General features: G+C 34.2%; 1 protein-coding gene across 1 annotated transcript in view; it reads left to right on the plus strand.

The window, feature by feature from the left end:
* The window catches only part of CD200R1 (CD200 receptor 1), a 34,244-nt gene that overhangs the window by 3,870 nt on the left and 12,042 nt on the right, over window positions 1-18,332 (plus strand). The window contains exon 2 of the mRNA XM_073231682.1: window positions 16,893-16,988. Within this exon, the coding sequence (XP_073087783.1) occupies window positions 16,893-16,988 (96 nt within the window). The remainder of the gene's footprint in view (window positions 1-16,892; window positions 16,989-18,332) is intronic.

Consider the following 18,332-nt stretch of genomic DNA (forward strand, 5'->3'; position numbering starts at 1 on the left):
TCCTTGTTACTGCTGTCACACATTTGATAACTCCTGACTGAGATTAGGGAGCAGATCTGTGGTTATGAAAGTTTTGGACTGTGGGCTGTTAATAGCTCCTAAAGATCAAATCCACAACAATTACTTTTTTTTATAGTTTTAAAACTATATATATGTATAAAACAAGAGTCATATAAAAGTCATAATCAGCTCATTATTTCCAGGAAGAAACAACATCATTCACATATTAACACTGAGCAAATAATTTTGAAGTTTTCTTAGCTATAATTTATATGTCCTGTCCATCCAGAAAGCTAGAAACCATCCTTAGAACACAATCCTGTATATATTTAAGGAAAGCAATATAGAAAAATCCCACAAGCAAGACTGGGAAGTTTTAGGAGTAAACCATTTTCTTTAAAAAAATCTCTGTTGCTTTGAGATGTTGATGCTGTTGTGAGAATCAGGCTCTGAGGCAGAGTTTTGAGTAGAAAATGTTTATTAATTAGGGAGGACCCTTGGAAGAAACACCTGGAAAGAAGGCCAAGGTTGTAGAGGCAGAAGTCCATCTGCAATCTCAACCATTGACCCCCTCTTCTGGCCCCTTTGGGGAGCTTCGTAATTAGACTGACCTTAGAGAGGCTCCACACTGAATAAAAATGACTGGGCCTTTGTACTTCCATCTCAATCGGTCCTTGATGTGAGCTGCCGTAGAAAGGGTCTGACTTTGGTCAAAGTAACTGAGCAGTCCCTAAATATGCTGGGAATCAAAGGCTGTCTGCCAACACGGTTCTCAGTAGCAGGATCAAAAAATGTTTCCTTGAAGGGGATTCTGGGAGCACATACTATGTCCACCAGACTTCCATTTCCAAAGTTTCTAATTCCTTCCTGAATTTCTGAGTCTCTATTTGGTATTGTTTCGCTTCTGCATAAATAATTTCTTTTATCATCACTAGTGGTATAGGTCTGCTGGTAAGGAGTTCTCTTAGGTTCCTTTTATCTGATTATACTTTGTTCTTGAAGCATATTTTTGCTAGATACGGAATTTAGGGTTGACTTTTTTTCTCTTTCAGCACTTTAAAAATATTTCACCATTTCTGATGAGAAGTCAGATACTCAAATCAGTGTTCCCTGCATATAATGTCATTTTTCTCTGGCTGTTTTAAAGATCTTTTCTTTATACTTGGTTTTCAGCACATATAATACGTCTATTTATGATTAATTTCATATTTATCCTGTTTGGGGATTACTGAGGTTCTTGAATCTATAAATTTATGCTTTTCAGCAAATTTTGGGGGAAATTTTCAATCACTCTTCTTCAAATTGCTTTTCTGCTAACCTTGTTTCTCCTCTTCTCCAATTACACCTATGTTCAAAGAACATTTACTACTTCATCACAGGTCCCCAGGGCCATTGTTTTTTTTTTCCCCCAATCTTTATTTTTTTCTCTGTTCTTAGATTAGATAATTTCTGTTCATGTATTTCAAGTTTGCTAACAATTTCCTCTTTCATCTCCATTCCTTTGTTTAAGCTCATCCGGTAAATACTCTATTTATGACATTGTACTTTCAATTTTATAATTTCCATTTACTTTTTAACTAGTTTCTTTTCCTTTAAGATTTTTCTGTCTTTTCATTCATTGTGAGCTTTTTTCTCTTTACATCACTGAGCATAGTTTAATATCTGCTTTAAGGTCCTTGTCTGATCATTCCAATATCTAGGTCACCTTGAGGTTGGTCTCCCTTTAACTTTTCTTCTAAAGATGGGCTACATTTTCCTAGTTCTCTGTATGTTGAATAATTTTATTTGGATAGTGAGTATTACATCATTGAGACTCTGGATTCTGTTATGTTGTTTGTTGATTTTTTTTCCCAGATAGTATTTAACTTGGTTGAGCTGCAAAGTCTGTCTCTTGGACAGTGTCTGGAATCTCAGTGCTTTTACTAGTTGGCATTAAGTGTGCCCTGCATGTGTGGGTTAGGGCCAGCCAGAGATGTGGGTAGAGTTCATACACAGAATTTGAGACTCTCCTTCTCTCTGCCTCTCTTGATTTCTGGAAACCAAAGTTGCCCGAAAATATGTCCTCTTGTTCTTAAGAAAACTAAGAATTTTCTATTAGAGTTTTAGTTATCCAGAGTGGTGCCATCTGCAGCCTCTTTGAGACTAAAGTGGTAAAAATGTGAAAAAGTGGGAACATATACCACCAACCCTGAACCACTTCCTTCTCCTGAGAATTGACACCCCTCAATATTTCTCTTGCTTTTTCCACTTCCCACTGGCTTCAGATAGTTGTTTTTATATTCTGTCTAGAATTTGAAGTTGTTATCTGAAGAAATTTACTTTGTCATAAAGGAAGCAGCACTTTCTTCAAGTCTATGACTTTTTAATATTGTGCTTCTATCAAATGATATTAATTTGGTTGGCTGTTTTGTTTTGGACATTGAAGTTGTATGTATTATATTATTACATGCCTTATTGCTTTCTAAATTTCATCTATGCATTGAATGTTTTGGTGTTTTCACTTAGTAAAATCTTACTCCACTTTCCCTCAATTTCTAGATTCTTATATATCTCTGTGTTGGATTTAAAGATCTGTCATGGGATATAATTCTAACTACTGTATGTGTCATCTTTAAGGAATTGCTTACCCTCTCTAGACAGTAAAAACCCTCTCTAGACACTCATTTGCAAAATGAAGGAGATGCATGACACTATTGAGAATTATAGAGCTTTCATATAGGAAGGACTTTAGAAACCTTCAGATTAAGTTCTTTTGTTGTATACATGGTCAAATAAGGCCCAGGAGTGTTCAAGGAATTACTAAAGATATCACCCAGAATTTTAGTGGATAAGCTGAGCCTCAAACTCCCCCACAGCATCAAAAATAAAGGGAAAAAGAGATGTGGCTAGCGTGTGTAGGAAAATATATGACTTTTAGATGCACTTGAAATGAGAGAAAGCATTTAAATAGGGAGGAGTAATAGCTAAATGGTTAGATTCTTGTTTAGGAAAAATAAGTCAAAACTAAAATGTGGGTCATTTATTCTGTTAGTCAATAAATAAGGGAGTGTCTATCATGTGTAAGACACTGTGCTTCATGCATCATGCTGGGGATATTTGAACAAGACAGACAGAAACTCTTATGGGGCTTAGACTCTAGTAGGAAACATAGATATTAAATAAATCATTGAAAATAATTAAATAATATAAAAGTGTGTAGAGAGAAATAGAGGGTGACATAGAGATGTACATAGGCCTTCGTGAGAGTCAAGGAAGACTTTTCTATGGAAGTGATGTTTAAGATGAAGATGAGCAGAAAACCCCCCAAGGGGAGAGTTGAGGGGATTAATATTTCAGACAGTTCAGATAGTCTGTATGAGGGACAGAGGGAACCAAACTGGGACTGAAGTGGGAAAACAAGGAGAAATCAACTCTGTAGAGGCTCAGTTGAAGTTCTGGGGGGTGGGGGAGAATGATGGGAGAAGGAATAAAAAGAAAGATGAGCAGGTGACAGTTAAGGGAATATGTTCATTAAATGTGCTGAAAAGGAAAGACAGGCTTGCAAAGAAGATGGGGAAGGAGACTGACAGGGGAAAACGTACGGGTAGTGGTAGAGGCTACCTTGGGGGCAACTTTGGTTTCTGGAAGGGGTTTTAGAAGGAGAGGAAAGTAGTTAATAGCATCAAAATTTTCCAGACAACCCAGGAGCACAAGCACTGAAGAAAGGTCCAAAGTTTGCAAAGAGACTGATAACCTTCAAAATTAAGGTTTGCTTTGAAGGGTGTAGGAGCCACAAGATTGCTGGAATCTTGGAGAGAGTGGGTGTGCAGGAAATTGAGGCTGTGGGCACAGACCACTCATTCTAGAAGTCTGGCAGTAAAAGAGAAAGGATCATAGCTAGAAGGAGAAAGCAGTGTCTAATTTTTTTTTCTGTCAACATGGGGGAAATCTGAGTGTGTTCAAAGGGTATCATTTGAGAACATTCAGTGATTTGGTAAAGGTATTTTTCCAAACTGGGTGGGTGTATATGTAACTTTTAGTTGTTTAATGATTTCTTTCCTGTTTCCTTACCATTTTGTTAGTTTACTATAAATTCTACCTTTCTCCAAAGGCTTATTTAATATGACAATATCTGGTTATGTGATTCATTTTGTGGTATTTATAATTTTTTCAAAAAAATGTCCAAGTCAAACTAATGAAATTTTCTTATTTTTATTCTCCAAAAATCATTTGACCTGTCCTTCATTGGCTTGCTCCTAGATGTTCCCCAGGGGTTGTTCTAAACCAGTAATTAAGGTAGTTGCCAGACAGAGTCACCTGTAAACCTGACTTATTAAAGATAGTGTGGTGCTGTCTCAAATCTACTTAATGAGATTTTTCAAGATGTAGAGTCTGGGTATCTGGCCACAAATTGTTACAGGTGGTTCTGATGGGAGACAGGGTCAAGAACACTGTCCTAAGTCTTCATCACCCAAACTATGCCTGTTATCCCCCATATTCAGCAGAAGGCTTCTCACCTTCTGACTTACCCATCATCCAATATGGACTTCTTTAACTTCCCCAGGATGGAATTTCTGAGGACGGAGACCTCGCCTCATTCTTCCTACCCTCCCCAGAGCTCTGCACAGCCCCCTGATGCTGGTAGGCATAGTCAGAAAATGTTCATCAACCTGAACCTCATCAAAATACCTCTTGTATCTCTAACTCGTGCCCTGCTACTTCCCTCACAGACACTAAGTTTCAGTCTTTTCAAAAGCAAACCTCTGCTGTGCTTTTGCCTTATTTCCTCTCAGTACATCTAGGATCCTGCTTTGCCAGTTAGCCTCCTTCATTCTTGTAACTTCTAGCACTCTCTCTTTCTATCTGCAAATAACTGTGCTCCTATTCTTAAACACCCTCTCAGTCCTCCACCAGAAATTGTCCCATCTCTCTCATCCAGGTTTACATGAAAGGATAAAGCCTCTGTCTCTTTCTTCTATGCTTCCAAGGTCAAAATTCTTGAAAGAGTACGTCCACATTTATTGAAGGATTCTCTGCTTGGTTCCTTGCAACCTTGTCTTGCTCGGCCCTCTGTACTAACATTACTCTCTTACAGCATCTAAAGGTCTCTGCTTACCTTCCTGTTGGTAAATCATAAAGCCTCTTGGTCATACTTTAAAGCTTCCCCCAGATGATTTGATCTTGATTATTACTGTATTGAAATCTCCCCATTCCCTGTTTTTAAGGCATTGCATTTATTTTCTACTTTTCTTCATCGTTTTTGCTAACTCCAGTTTCTCCACCAGATTCCTAATTATAAATGTTTTCAGTACTCTGGTTTTGGCCTCTTCTCTAATTACCACATCAGAGTGCAATTTGGCAGCTCATGGGCTAGATCTGGCTTGCAGACACTTTTAGTTGGCTCATGTAATACTTAAAAAATTTTGAATTAGTTGCCAATAATTTTAAATTGGGAGATTTTATTAAAACCCCTGACCTATAACTTAGGGCTTCTGTGAGGATTAACTTAAATCATATATATAAAACACTTAACACAGTGAATTTTACAAATACTTCAAAAGATTGTACCTTAATTATAGTTATCAAAAAATTTTGCAGTTTTCAAAGCTTCTCCATAGACATTACTTTATAACTTACTTAATTAGTCCATACAGATCAACTTTTTGGTTGTTACAAGTTTTTTGAAGTTAAAAACTGTGCTGGAATTAATATCCTGGTACATATATTTTTGCATATTTGATATGCATAGATACCATGTATCCGTTGAACACATGATAACTGATGCACATTTGTACATCTGCCATGGCTAGAGAACAAATTTGTCTCCATCAACTAGTTTTGGACTGTGTTATGATAACCTTCTCAAAAAATAATTAGCCCAAAAATATGTGTTTTATTAGCATTGTGTCCTAACCAACTGATACAGACTTTGTGATACTTTGGAAAGTAGGATCAGATTTATTATTACCATAATTCTTTTTGTTTTCTAGATTTTATACACCCACTGAATTCATTATTGAATGCTTGTGTTTTGGAGCATGTTACTTTTTTAAAAAACATTTATCATTTTTCCTTTTTATAAACTGTGTGTTTTATTTTTCTCTCTGTATTGTATCTGAAGAGTACAATTATAGTTACTAGCCAAGTCACCTTTCAACATATTTATCTAATCTTTTGTTGGCCTGCTTATAATTTCTGCCCATTTTTTTCAATTGGTTTCCATTTCTCTCTCTCTCTCTCTCTTTTTATTGGTTTACGTTTTCTGTATATTTTTTGGGGGAAAGTAGCCATTTGTTTGTCATAAATGTTGAGAATATTCCACAGGTTTTTCCCTGTCAAAATTGTTTTATGTTTTTTTTCTATAGTTTTAAATTCTTTCTACATTCAATTTCTCAGTATTTTACTTTGTAGTTTCTATGTTTTCTATAGGGTTAGAAATATTTCACTTTAATCAATATCCCAGTTTGCCCGGGACTTTCCTTGTTTTAGCACTCAATGTCTTGCATCCCAAGAAACACCTCATTGCCTGAAAACTGAGATGTTAGTCACCCCATCTCTCATTGAAAATAAAAAATTACATATGTTTTCTTCTAGTATGTACATTAATTTATGTATTTTAGATTTAAATCTTGATTCATTTTATTTCACTTTTGTGTGAGAAGGCAGATAGGAATTTGGTTTTATTTTTTTCTAAATGGCTAGCTAGTTCTCCTAATACAATTTATCAGTGATATAATCATCCTTTCCCTTCTGAATCTGAATGACCACTGTTACCAAACACTAACTTCCTATATGTGTAAATAAAGCAACTGAGGTTCAGAGAGTAAGGTGTGTGAGACTGCAGAGGTAATAAATGTGAGAGCTGAAATGTTAGTTGATTTTCATACTCTAATTTTGGTATTTTTTTCTGTATTTGTCTTGCTAAAACTTCAGCTTTTCATCCAGTATTTTGTTTACCGAACACCTAATTAGATGTGGTCTGCTACTAAATTAATGATATCATAAAGTGTAAGAACATGAAATAGATGCTGAGATACCAGGATCAACTGTTCATATTGTTATGTTAAAAAATGTATGCATGAATTGTACTTCTTTTGTTTCTTTGAACTTATTTTAACTCTCTATTATATATTAACACATACAATAGATATTGTGTAGTGCATAATATTAGTACATTTCAAAGAACAATTATACAGTGTCTATCTATATAAGTTAAGAATAGACTATTGCCAGTTCTTCCCCAATTATCCCCCTCAACCTTTGTTCTAAAGAAACCATAATCTTTTGGGATAATCATTCCCTGCTGTCTTTACATTTTACCATGTATGTATGCAGCCTCTAACAATAAATTTTATTTTGCCTTTTTTTGTATTGTACATAAATGGAATCATACTGTGTATATTATTTTATAAGAGCTTTCATTTACTCAGTGTTATGTTTGATATTTTTCCATGCTTAAGTTTGTAGTTGTAGTTCATTAATAAAAATAATTTTTATTCTAGAATTTCAAATGTTTGCAAAGCAATTTTCTTCACTGGAAAATTCTGGTGCAGAAATAACAAACGATTTAAAATAAGAAATCTCACATTTTGCATTTCAGTTTCTTTCCATTTTGGAAACAAAGATTCATGATGATTGGAATATTAGGCTATGAGATATATGAAAGAGTTTTAATTTTAAAAACATGTATTTCATGTTCCTAAAATGGCAAACATTAATTTTTTTTTTCTGTTCTCCTTCCATGGGAAAATAACATTTGTCTCAGGAAAAAAAAGCCGTAAAAATCATTATGTGAGACTAACATAATAGCAAAAGCTGAGACTCTTTCTTTCTTTAGACCCTAATATTCCTTAGAGCCCCTCCAGGCACACTTCTTCTGTATACAATAGCACTTTTATTTGGAATGTTCTTCCTCCCCTCTCTTTCTGTTTCTCTTCTCCCTCTTTCTCTCTCTTGCTTATTATCAATTGGCTTCTTGTGCATTGGATCCTGTGTTGATTACCTATTGCTACCTAATAAATTACCCCCAACAAATATTTATTTTCTCATAGTGAACCAAGAGAGAGAAAGAAAAAGACTGCACACCACGATAGAAGCCAGTTTTTTAAAGTAACTTATCCTCAGCAGTGATATCTATCACTTCTGCTGTATTCTATCTGTTAAGGGAGTTAGTAAGTCCAGCCCATACTCAAAAGGAGATCTTCCAAGATACATATACCAGGAAGGGCACTGGGAACCATCTTAGGGGCTGCCTCCCACCTTAATACTAAGATAAGTTGCTCATGATACATTTCCGTATTTTTCATTTATTGCTGTTGCAGTTTTGAATAATTCTTTTATTATTTAGTTAATGTCTGTTGTCCTAAGTAGACTGAAAGCTCCATGATAAATAAGCATTTATTGAATCTCTAGCTATTGTAATTGAATAAATGGATATTAAAATAGCTTCAGCTCTACTCTATCTGATAGGGGGGACACTCAGTTGCCATTTGAGTGGAAACTACTAGTGAGAGACTAACCATAATCTTAGAAAGCAGAAAACAAAACATTTCCTTTACTTCCAAAATTTATGATAAAATTATTGCATTAGTCTTCAGGTAGCTTTAGCAGAGAAAAAGATCAGATGAGTCTCTTATTTCAACCATTTTTGTTTGCTATGTAGAAGTAACAGAATTTGAGAGAAAATTGGTGATGTTTTCCTCCAGGTGAATAATTCCTCCAGGGTGATACTGCTTTTTAATTATATATCATAAGTAAAATAGTAATTTAGACTCTCTCTCTCTCTGAAAAGTTACAAAATTCATGGATTTTCTGGCTGGCGATCATGGGCTTCCACTAGTTCCCAGATCACAATGTGAAAAACCACTGTATTTAAAGGCAGACATGTAATTAACTGGGTGACAATTCATCTTATTTTCAGGACTTCTAAAAAGGAGATAATTCCACAACTTCTTGCTTGAATACATTCGTAACTCAAGAAACTGTCAGGAAATAATACTTCTATGTCTAACTTACCTCCACAATATGTGGTTGTAGAAAATGATTACATTCACTAGCTAAAATTTTAAGGTTGGTATTTTAAGTTTTCTGGAGCCAGAAGATTACTAGTAAAGGTTTCTATATTGTATTGACTTTACCATATTGGTGATCAGAAAAAGATTGTACTAAATAAAGGCTGTTGTGGCAATGTAATTTGAATATCTGGATCTTTGTGTGGTTAAGATCTCAGTCTCAAAGTTGCATTTATTTTAAATGAAATCTTGAATCTTTAGGAGAGATGTACTGCCTCAATTTGGTTAATGTGCTTTGAATACATTTCATGAGTTACTGCTTACTTGTTAAAAATGACAGTGTATGTTTGGCAGAGGGAAAACTAGAGCATATAAATTCTAAAATTTTCTAAAAAGATTCAAGAATGAAAAAGCAGAGTAAGGAGTGAAACTAATATCCCTCACACTTTCCAGCCATTCCTTAATCTACAATGGTTCAGCTCTATATTTACTATAATAATTTTTCAAAGTTTGAAAGTTTGAAAGCTTGAAATGCCATGTGAGGAATGAAATAGTCCTATGATTTGATTTTCCTTATGTAAAGTACCAGGATATTTCCACAGATTTCAATGTGTTGAAATAAATTTCAGTGTTATTTAGTGTTCTGCTTTTTTTTAAAGTAGTGACTTCAAATGTTAAATCACAATGAAGATGACAAGTAAAGATAGAAAGACCATGATAAGCAGTAAGAATGACTTCTGACTAGCACAGAGGCCTCAAGTCCTATAGAGAAATGTCAAAATAAAAATAAAAATTAAACTATACCACATGATTCTCTTTCGAAGCTACACAATCATATTATTAGAGCACAGCTGAACATTTTTGGCTATAGTTTTGCCCCAATTCAAGCATTGTTAGGTTAAAATTCAAATATTAGACTTCTTACTGCTTTGTTTGCATTCTTCCAAAAAACTGCAAATGAATGAAAGGCCGGGAAGTCTTTAACTTTCTCATCTTCCCACATTAGAAAAAATAAATAAATCTTAGTAATTGTATTAACTATTTAAGTATGGCCTGATCCATGTTCTGTTTTGGTTTATAACAGTTACTGAACCAGAGGTTTTATTGGGAATGGTGAAATACCAGAAATACATATCTCTAATGTTTTTGGTTAGTAAAGCACAACAGAGCACAGGATTTTAGAAGACAGATAAAAACTGTTTCACAAGAAGCCCATGTGCTGTTTCTGAGAGCCTTTGTCCCCTCCCTGGAGGAAGCCTTTGGAGTGTGGGTTTGCACAGTCATGCCTACACATTGTACATTGTGTGGGTGGTGCGTGCTTGCTCAGGCATATGACAGTGATGATTTGGGAAAGGAAACTTCTGGTGCTCAAAGTGAGTAAGAGGTTTCATGAGTAGTAAAATCACAAAGCAATCTTCTACTGCTGAGTTTGACTTAGATGGGAAAGTTTTTTTGAAACATCATGTTCAGTGTTAAAGACTTTTTGTTTGTATTTTCTTTTGTGCTTATTTGTGTGGACACACGTAATGTTACATGTGTTAATAGCTGATATTATTTCTTAATGTGTTAATATTCTGATATTATTTTTAATTAAATTGAGGGATAAATTATGTACAATTAGCTGCATCCAAAGGTCCAATTTGATGAGTTTTCGCATTTGTATATACCTGTAAATCATCATCACAACAGGACACAAAAGTCCTCCAGGTTTATTTGCAGTCCATCCTGTCTTCATCCCCATCTGCAGGCAACCACTAATCTGCTATTTGTCACCTAGATTAGTTAGCATTTTCTCTTAGTAGTCCCCTTTCTTGTAGTATGTAATTTGCACTCGTTGAGTTTGCCTGGTTTCACTCAACAGAATGATTTTGAGGTTCCATCAGTGTTGTGTGTTCCTTTTTGTTGCTGAGTAGTTTTCCATTGTGTGGATAATTTATCCATTTCTCTCTTAATTGGCTTTTGAGTTTTGTCCAGCTTTTACCTGGTGATTGAATCTACAATAAACATTCATTCAAACATTTTTGGTGTATTTTTTCCTTTCTTTTGAGTAACTCCCTAGGATTGGAATTGCCAGGTTTTATGGTGGGCATATGTTTGGCGTCAGAAAAAAACTGCCAGAAATTTTTCAGTGTAGTTATACAATTTTATCTTCCCACTAGTAATGTATGAGAGTTCCAATTGCTTTACATTCTTGCCAATATGTATGCTCAGTCTGTTTGATTTTAGCCATGCTTATAGGTGTGTAATCATTATCTCACCATGATTTTAATCTGTATTCAAATCTATGTTACTATAATTTTGAACATTTTTTAATGTATTTATTGGCCATGTGAGTGTGTTTTTTTAGGTGAGTCGTCCAAATTCTTTGCCTTTTTTTAAATTGATTTTTTTAAACTCTTAAATTTTTTAAATTATTGAATTTGTAAAAATTCTTCACATATTTTGCATAGCAGTCTTTTTTTAGATACACATATTATAATTATTTTCACCTATTCTGTGGGTGTCTTCAATTTCTTTTCAGGAAGTTTTTTATTTGATCATGTTCAGTTTATTAAACTTTATTTCATGGTTCATCTTTTATTCTAAGAAATGTTTTTATATATGCCCAAGTCTCAGAGATTATCTTCTATGTTTTACATGTTTTACCTCTAAGTGTTACAGCCTTAACATTTACACTTAAGTCAATTATTCAATTTAAAGTAATTTCTTATGTCTATTGTATTAAATAAGTGTTGAAGTTATTCCATGATCAGCTGTTGAAAAGACTTTTCTTTTCCCTCTAAATTATCCTGACACCTTTTCTGAAAATCAATAGACCGTATTTGTGTAAGTCTGTTTTGAGATTCTCTATTCTGTTCCATTGAATTATGTGTCTGTCCTTTAGTCAATGCCAGACTGCCTTCCATAAGTTCTAAGTAAATGTTGCCCAGAGGAAGCATTCTGAGCATTATTAGGTAGTATCAATTTTCCAGTCTTTTTTTTTTTAAACATTGGTTTGGCTTTTCAAGGTTTGCATGTCCATACAAATTTCGTAATTATTTTCTCAACTTCATAGAAAAAACTACCAGATTTTGAGTAAGGCTGTGTTGAATCTATAGATCAATTTGAAGAGAACTGACCTCATAACAATATTGAATCATTCTGTTCAAACAAGGAATTTATCTCCATTTGTATAGGTATTCTTTAATTTGTCTCAGTAGTGTTTTACAGTTCTCAGTGTCTAGGCCTTGCACATCTTTTGTTAAATTTATTCCTAAGTTTTTTTCTTTTGCCCTATTGAAAATGGGATTGATCTTTTAAGCTGCACTTTCCAATTGTATGTTGCTAGTTTATAAAAATATAATAGTTTAAAAATATTAACATTTTATACTTTGACCTTGCTAAGTTCAGTTAGTTCTGGGAGTTGTTTTATAGATTCCTAACAATCACATCAGCTGCAAATGGAGATAGTTTTATGTCTTTGTGTTTGATCCATATGCCTTACTTTTCCCTTGCTCTATTGCAATGGCTAGGACCTCTACTACAATACTGAAAAAAAGTACTAAGATTAGATGTTCTTGCTTTGTTCCTGATGAGAGGGACAATATTTCCTTGTTAAGGAGGTGTTAGCTGTTTATGTAGGATTTTCATAGACGCCCTTCAACATTTTGAGGAAGTTTCCTTCTACTCCTAGGGTTTTTAAAATTATGAGTATTGAATTTTGGCAAATGCTTTTTCTACATCTGATGAAGTGATCTTTTTTGTTTTTCCCTTACTCTGTTTATATAGTCAAATCCCTGATTCTTGAGTGTTCCACTACCTGCATTCCTGGGAGGAACTTTATGTGATCATTTATTATTCTTTTTATATAGGGCTAGGTTTGAATTGTTAATGTTTTGTGAAAATTTTTTGTGTCTTATGTTTATAAGGGATACTAATCTGTTCTTATTTATAATGTATTTACTGGTTTTGATATATCATTTATTCTACCCTCATAAAATAGTGAAGTGTTCCTTTATGTCTATTTTCTGAAGGGGTTTAAGTGTAGAACTAATATTATTTCTTCCTTAAATGCTTAAATTTTTCAGTGTAAGCCAATTTGGTGGGAATTTTCAACAACAAATTCAATTTCTTTAATAGTTACAAAACTCTTCAGATTATCTATTAAATCTTAAAGGAGTTTTGAAAGCTGTGTCTTTCAAATAATTTGTTCATTTCATCTAAGTTACTGACTCACATAATGAAGTTATTATTCTTGTATTATTCCTTTTATGAATGTAGTATATATATTAATGTCCCTTCTTTAATTCCTGATATTAGAGATTTGTATTCTCTGTTCTTTTTCTTGATAAGTCTAGCTATTGGTTTATAAATGTTGAAGCTTTTCATTAAAAACCAGCTTTTGATTTTGTTAATGTTTGTCTTGCTTTCTTTCTATTTTGTTGATATTTGCTCTTACCTTTATTATTTCCTTCATTCTTTTATGTTTTTAGCTTTTTTAGGTGTATTTTAAATAGTTCTTTTAAAATTATCATTTAAGCAATGCTTTAGCTACATATGTCCACAAATTTTAATATGTTTTATTTTTATTATCATTCGCTTTAAAATATAGTCTTTAATTACCTTATGGATTTCTTTGACCACGGGCTACTTAGAAATGTATTTGATATCAGATACATGTGGTTGTCTTACATATCTTTTTTGTTATTGGTTTTCAATTTCATTTCGATTGGAGGAGATTTTTGTATGATTTCAGTTTGTAAAAGTTTTTCGAGACTTGCTTTGTGGTCCAAAATGTGGTTAAACTTGGTGATTATAACAAGTGAATATATAACTTGGTGACATGTGTACTTGCAAAGAAGATGTGTTCTGTGTTCTGCAGATCTTGGTTAGATTGTTCCAGAAATATCAATTAAATTAATATCAATTAGGTTAATGATAGTTACATTAGCAATTATCTATTATTATGTAATGATTGCTGCTAACCCTAGTAGCAGTTAGGGAATATGTATTTTAAAAGATAAAATATTTTAGGAGTTGATGCTGATACTTTTGATTCAAGTTTAAGACTCAGGGTTTCTATTTACATTTATTCACTTTACACCTATATATATCTTTTCTCCCAGACTGAAAAATTGAAAGATATTAACATAATAACTCCTTTTGTTTATCCCACAAAAAATATACAACAATTTGAGAGTGAAAATACCAAACACTACCACCAACAATATGACTACTGAAAATCGTTTGACTTATTTTTGCAATTACTTTTGTCATTTGTTATAATCCCCTAGAGATTTACAGTCAAATTACTGTGTTTTGAAAGTCACTTGCAATAGTTCCTCTCTATGTGGTTTTGCAACCAACTTTACATGCAGTTAGTCATTTGTTTCATTTTGCGTTATAGTTTTATTGTTTTCAAGTAATTTTATCATGTTTTATAATTATATAAAATGGTTACATTGATCCAAAGTTAAATCTATATAATCAGGTATATTCAGAGAATCTTTTATCTATTCCTGTTACCATTTTATCTTTTCAGTTTAAAAGTGATGAACAAGAAATAACACACATACACACACTTATTCCTCCCATCATGTCTTAGATTAACAGTAGCATCCAGTGTATACTTTTATGTGTTCTATTTCATCTTCTGAACAATATATCCTGGAGATCACTCCATAATTTAAAAAAGTTTCTGTATGCTTCATTTTGTGAATGTACACTAGTTTAAAACTCTAATCTCCTGTAGGTGGCTATTTGGGTTACTTCCAAATATCTTGTATTACAATGTTGTAATAAATAGTCTAATGCATATATTCTTCTATTACTGTTGCCTGTGTTACTTTGGAATAGATTCTGAGAAGTGGTATTTCTGGGACAAAAGGAAAATGCATGTGTAATTTTGCTATATATTGTCAAATTTTCCTCTACCGAAGTTGTAACATTTCACATTCCTCCCAGCAGCATGCGTATGTATCCACAGCTTTGCAAACAGAGTAATATCAAATTTTTGGACTTTAACGATCTTATAGGGGAGAAATGATGTTTCTACATAGTTTTAACTTGCATTTCTTCTACCATGAATGTTATTGGGTATCTTTTTATGTGACTAAGAGACATTTGTACTTATTTTTCCATATACTAACTGTCCATAGCTATAGTCCCACTTGCTATAGCGTTGTGTTAACCCAGCTTGAATCAGCCACATACCAGGGAGGTGTGCAAGCCACTCTTCTAAGCATTGAGGATACAGAATGAAGAACACAGATAAAAGTCCCTGCCCTCAAAGAGCTTGACCTCCAATAGCCTGGCCATACCTCAAATATGGTATGGCCAGGAATTTTGGAAATTGTCTCAAATCTTCATCCTCTGCTTAATTATTCCCATGCAGATGCAGAATTCATAATGCTTGTGTCCATATGGCATTCTAATCCTGATTCCATGGACTTGCCATTTGATGTGCATTTTCAAACCTTTGTCTCTCAGTGTCCACAAAGACATGGTCTGGATTTCTTCACCAGTTCTCCCAACTTGAGTTAGTTTGGGTAGTGTATTGACTCTAGCATATTTCTTAGGAATCAACCTTTGGTTTCTACTTACGGCAGTAAGACGTACTTGCACAAGAACAAATGGGCAAGGGGAGCAGGTTACTAGCTGGGGCCTTGGACAAACTGCTTCATCACTATGAAGCTACTGATCTTTATCTGTAAGATGAGGATGGTAATACCTGTCACTATGGAGAGACCAAAACAAATAACATCTGCAAATTACCAAAAATCTGTTCCTCATTAAGCACTCAAAATACATTATTTTAAAAGAATGTTATTAAAGAAAGTGGTAGATAAGAGACACAGTGAATTCAAAGTTTCTCCAGAAAAACACTTTCCATTAAAATTTACCCTAAAATGTTTCTCTTTGTTGGTCCGATATGCCCACTGTAGATGCACTAGACATGTCTCATTTCCTTGTGAACACTTCCTAGGAGTTTTGTGCTTTGCAGAGGCCGCCAATATCCAGTGCGAACTCTATACACATATCTGGTTGTTCTCACTTAATGGTGCTACTGAACTATTTGTAGTTCTTTGAAAATCCCACATGGCTGAATTCTTCTAAATGCCATTCTTCTTGTGTGCCTAAAGATTTCCTTCTCTTCCTAGAAAACTTCATCTACTTAGATCCAGCTCAAATATCATCTATTGTAGGGAGTCTTTCCTAATCTTTCAACCTGCTCCCTTAGAATTAAACATCTCATCTTTTTAACTTCTGGACACTATGCATTCTTCTATTATCACTCAAAAAAATGTACATTATAATTGTTTGTATAGCTGTTTCCTCACCAGTACTTCGGATTCTTGGAGAGAAGAGGGCATTGCTAATTGTGATGTCTCTATGTCTACTGAGTACTCTGCCTGGAGTTGCAGGTCAAAAGATGTTTATTAACAACTCGCCCTTAGAGCTGGTCCTATAAAATCTGACCATACTAAGCAATTGTCTATATGCTGTGATTTCAACAATACTTGGGAAAACCCCTTTGTGTCCCTTACTAGCATCCAATCAATGCATCACTACTAAACTTTTTTCTGTCTGCTCACTCGTGCATGAACATTTGTGACTGGTGGTAAAACACTCTCTTTCCCAGTGGGAAATAGAGTAAATATATATCTACCTGGGAGAAGAAATACTTTGACTTAAATATAAAGACAGGATAGTGGTGATGGGCCCTTTAGCCCTAAAGTAGGGATATGAGTAATAGTTGTGAAGTCAGTCATACTGGGGCAGAATGTTCTGAGACTTTTGCTTGCCTGTCATAATTCTTGTTTTCATTGGCAACTGTGATCCAAAGTGGCCTGAAGAGTGTGAAAAAAGTATGATTTTAACTAGGAGTTAGAAATTCTTATGTGTATTCCTCTCTCCTCTCAGGTGTCTTTTCAGAAAGCATACACACAGGAACGGAAGGTCCTGCTAAACCACACAGCTCATCGGTGCAGCAAACGGCCAAGGACAATTACAGTTTGGGTAATACTCATCTCTTAATGATCATTCTAATACAAGACTAGTGATGCTGGTATAGTTTTTACATCTTAGGATCTTGAATTATTTGGTATGGATTTATAAATTGTATTCTCTAAAATTATTTAAATAAAATATTACTTGTGTTTCAGAGTGTTGGTAAGTTTTTCATTCTTAAGTCATTTCTGTGCTTTATTTTGTACCTATTCCAAGAATGTTACTGCTATGCAAATGAATGGCATATTGAAATTTTTTTTCATTCAATTTTTGAAACAGGTTACTATTCTGGAGAACTTAAAAAAAATAGCCTTAGGAGAAGTTAGTAATTTATTTTGTGCATCCCTCTTCCAGTCCTACTGTCTCCCAAATTGTTGTTGCCATTATAGTTAACTTTTTCTTTATATTAAAAGAATTATATATATCTGGCTATCTGTCTCAGATTGAGCACTTCATTGAAAAATAATTCCAATGGTTTCAAAATGCATTCTTGGACTTAATAAATATCTTTTCTAAGTACACCATGTAGAAAAATTAGATTCCAGGTCAACTACAGAATAAAAAAGTGACATAACTATGTAAGCTGTGAATCCCAGGGTGAGACATTGCATTAGTATCATGGGTTGAGTGGTGATCCCTCCAAAAGATGTGTCCCATTAGAACCTCTGAATGTGACTGTATTTGGAAAAAGGGTCTTTTGAGAGGTAATTAAGTTAAGGCTTTAGAGACACAATCACCCTGGATTACAGTGGGCCCTAAGCCCAAAACCAAGTGTCCTTAGAAGAGAAGAGAAGACACAGGAGAGAAGGAATGTGAGGATGGAGGCTGAGACTGTCTTGACACATCTACATGCCAAGTAGCCCCAAGGATGGCCGGCAGTCCCCAAACCTGGAAGACACAGGAAGGATTCTTCCCAGAGCCTTTGGAAGGAACACGGCCCTGCTGACACCTTAATTTCAGACTTTTGGCTTTTAGAAATATTGGAGAATAAATTTCTGTTGTTTAAATGGACCAAGTTTGTGGGTACATGTTGAGGCAACCCTAGGCAACTAATACAATGAGTAGTTAAGTTGCTTTTCTACTATAAATATGTTTTAAAAAACACAACTCACATTTGTTTCAGTCTATACAAATGCACATTGTGAAAGTGTAACCAGTGTGTAACTGATGTTAACCATGTAAAACTATTATCTCTCCAAACTTAAAAGAAAATTGGGTTTCATATGAAGAAATTAAAGAAAGAAATCACAAGACCATTGATTGGAAACTTTAAAGCTTTTTATACTATAAAATACACAAAGCTTCAAGCAAGACTAAGAAGGATGCTTTCTATTTTCAAAGAAGACATGATAT

The sequence above is a fragment of the Manis javanica genome, chromosome 3 (genome assembly GCF_040802235.1).
Source record: "Manis javanica isolate MJ-LG chromosome 3, MJ_LKY, whole genome shotgun sequence".
Classification (NCBI taxonomy): domain Eukaryota; kingdom Metazoa; phylum Chordata; class Mammalia; order Pholidota; family Manidae; genus Manis; species Manis javanica.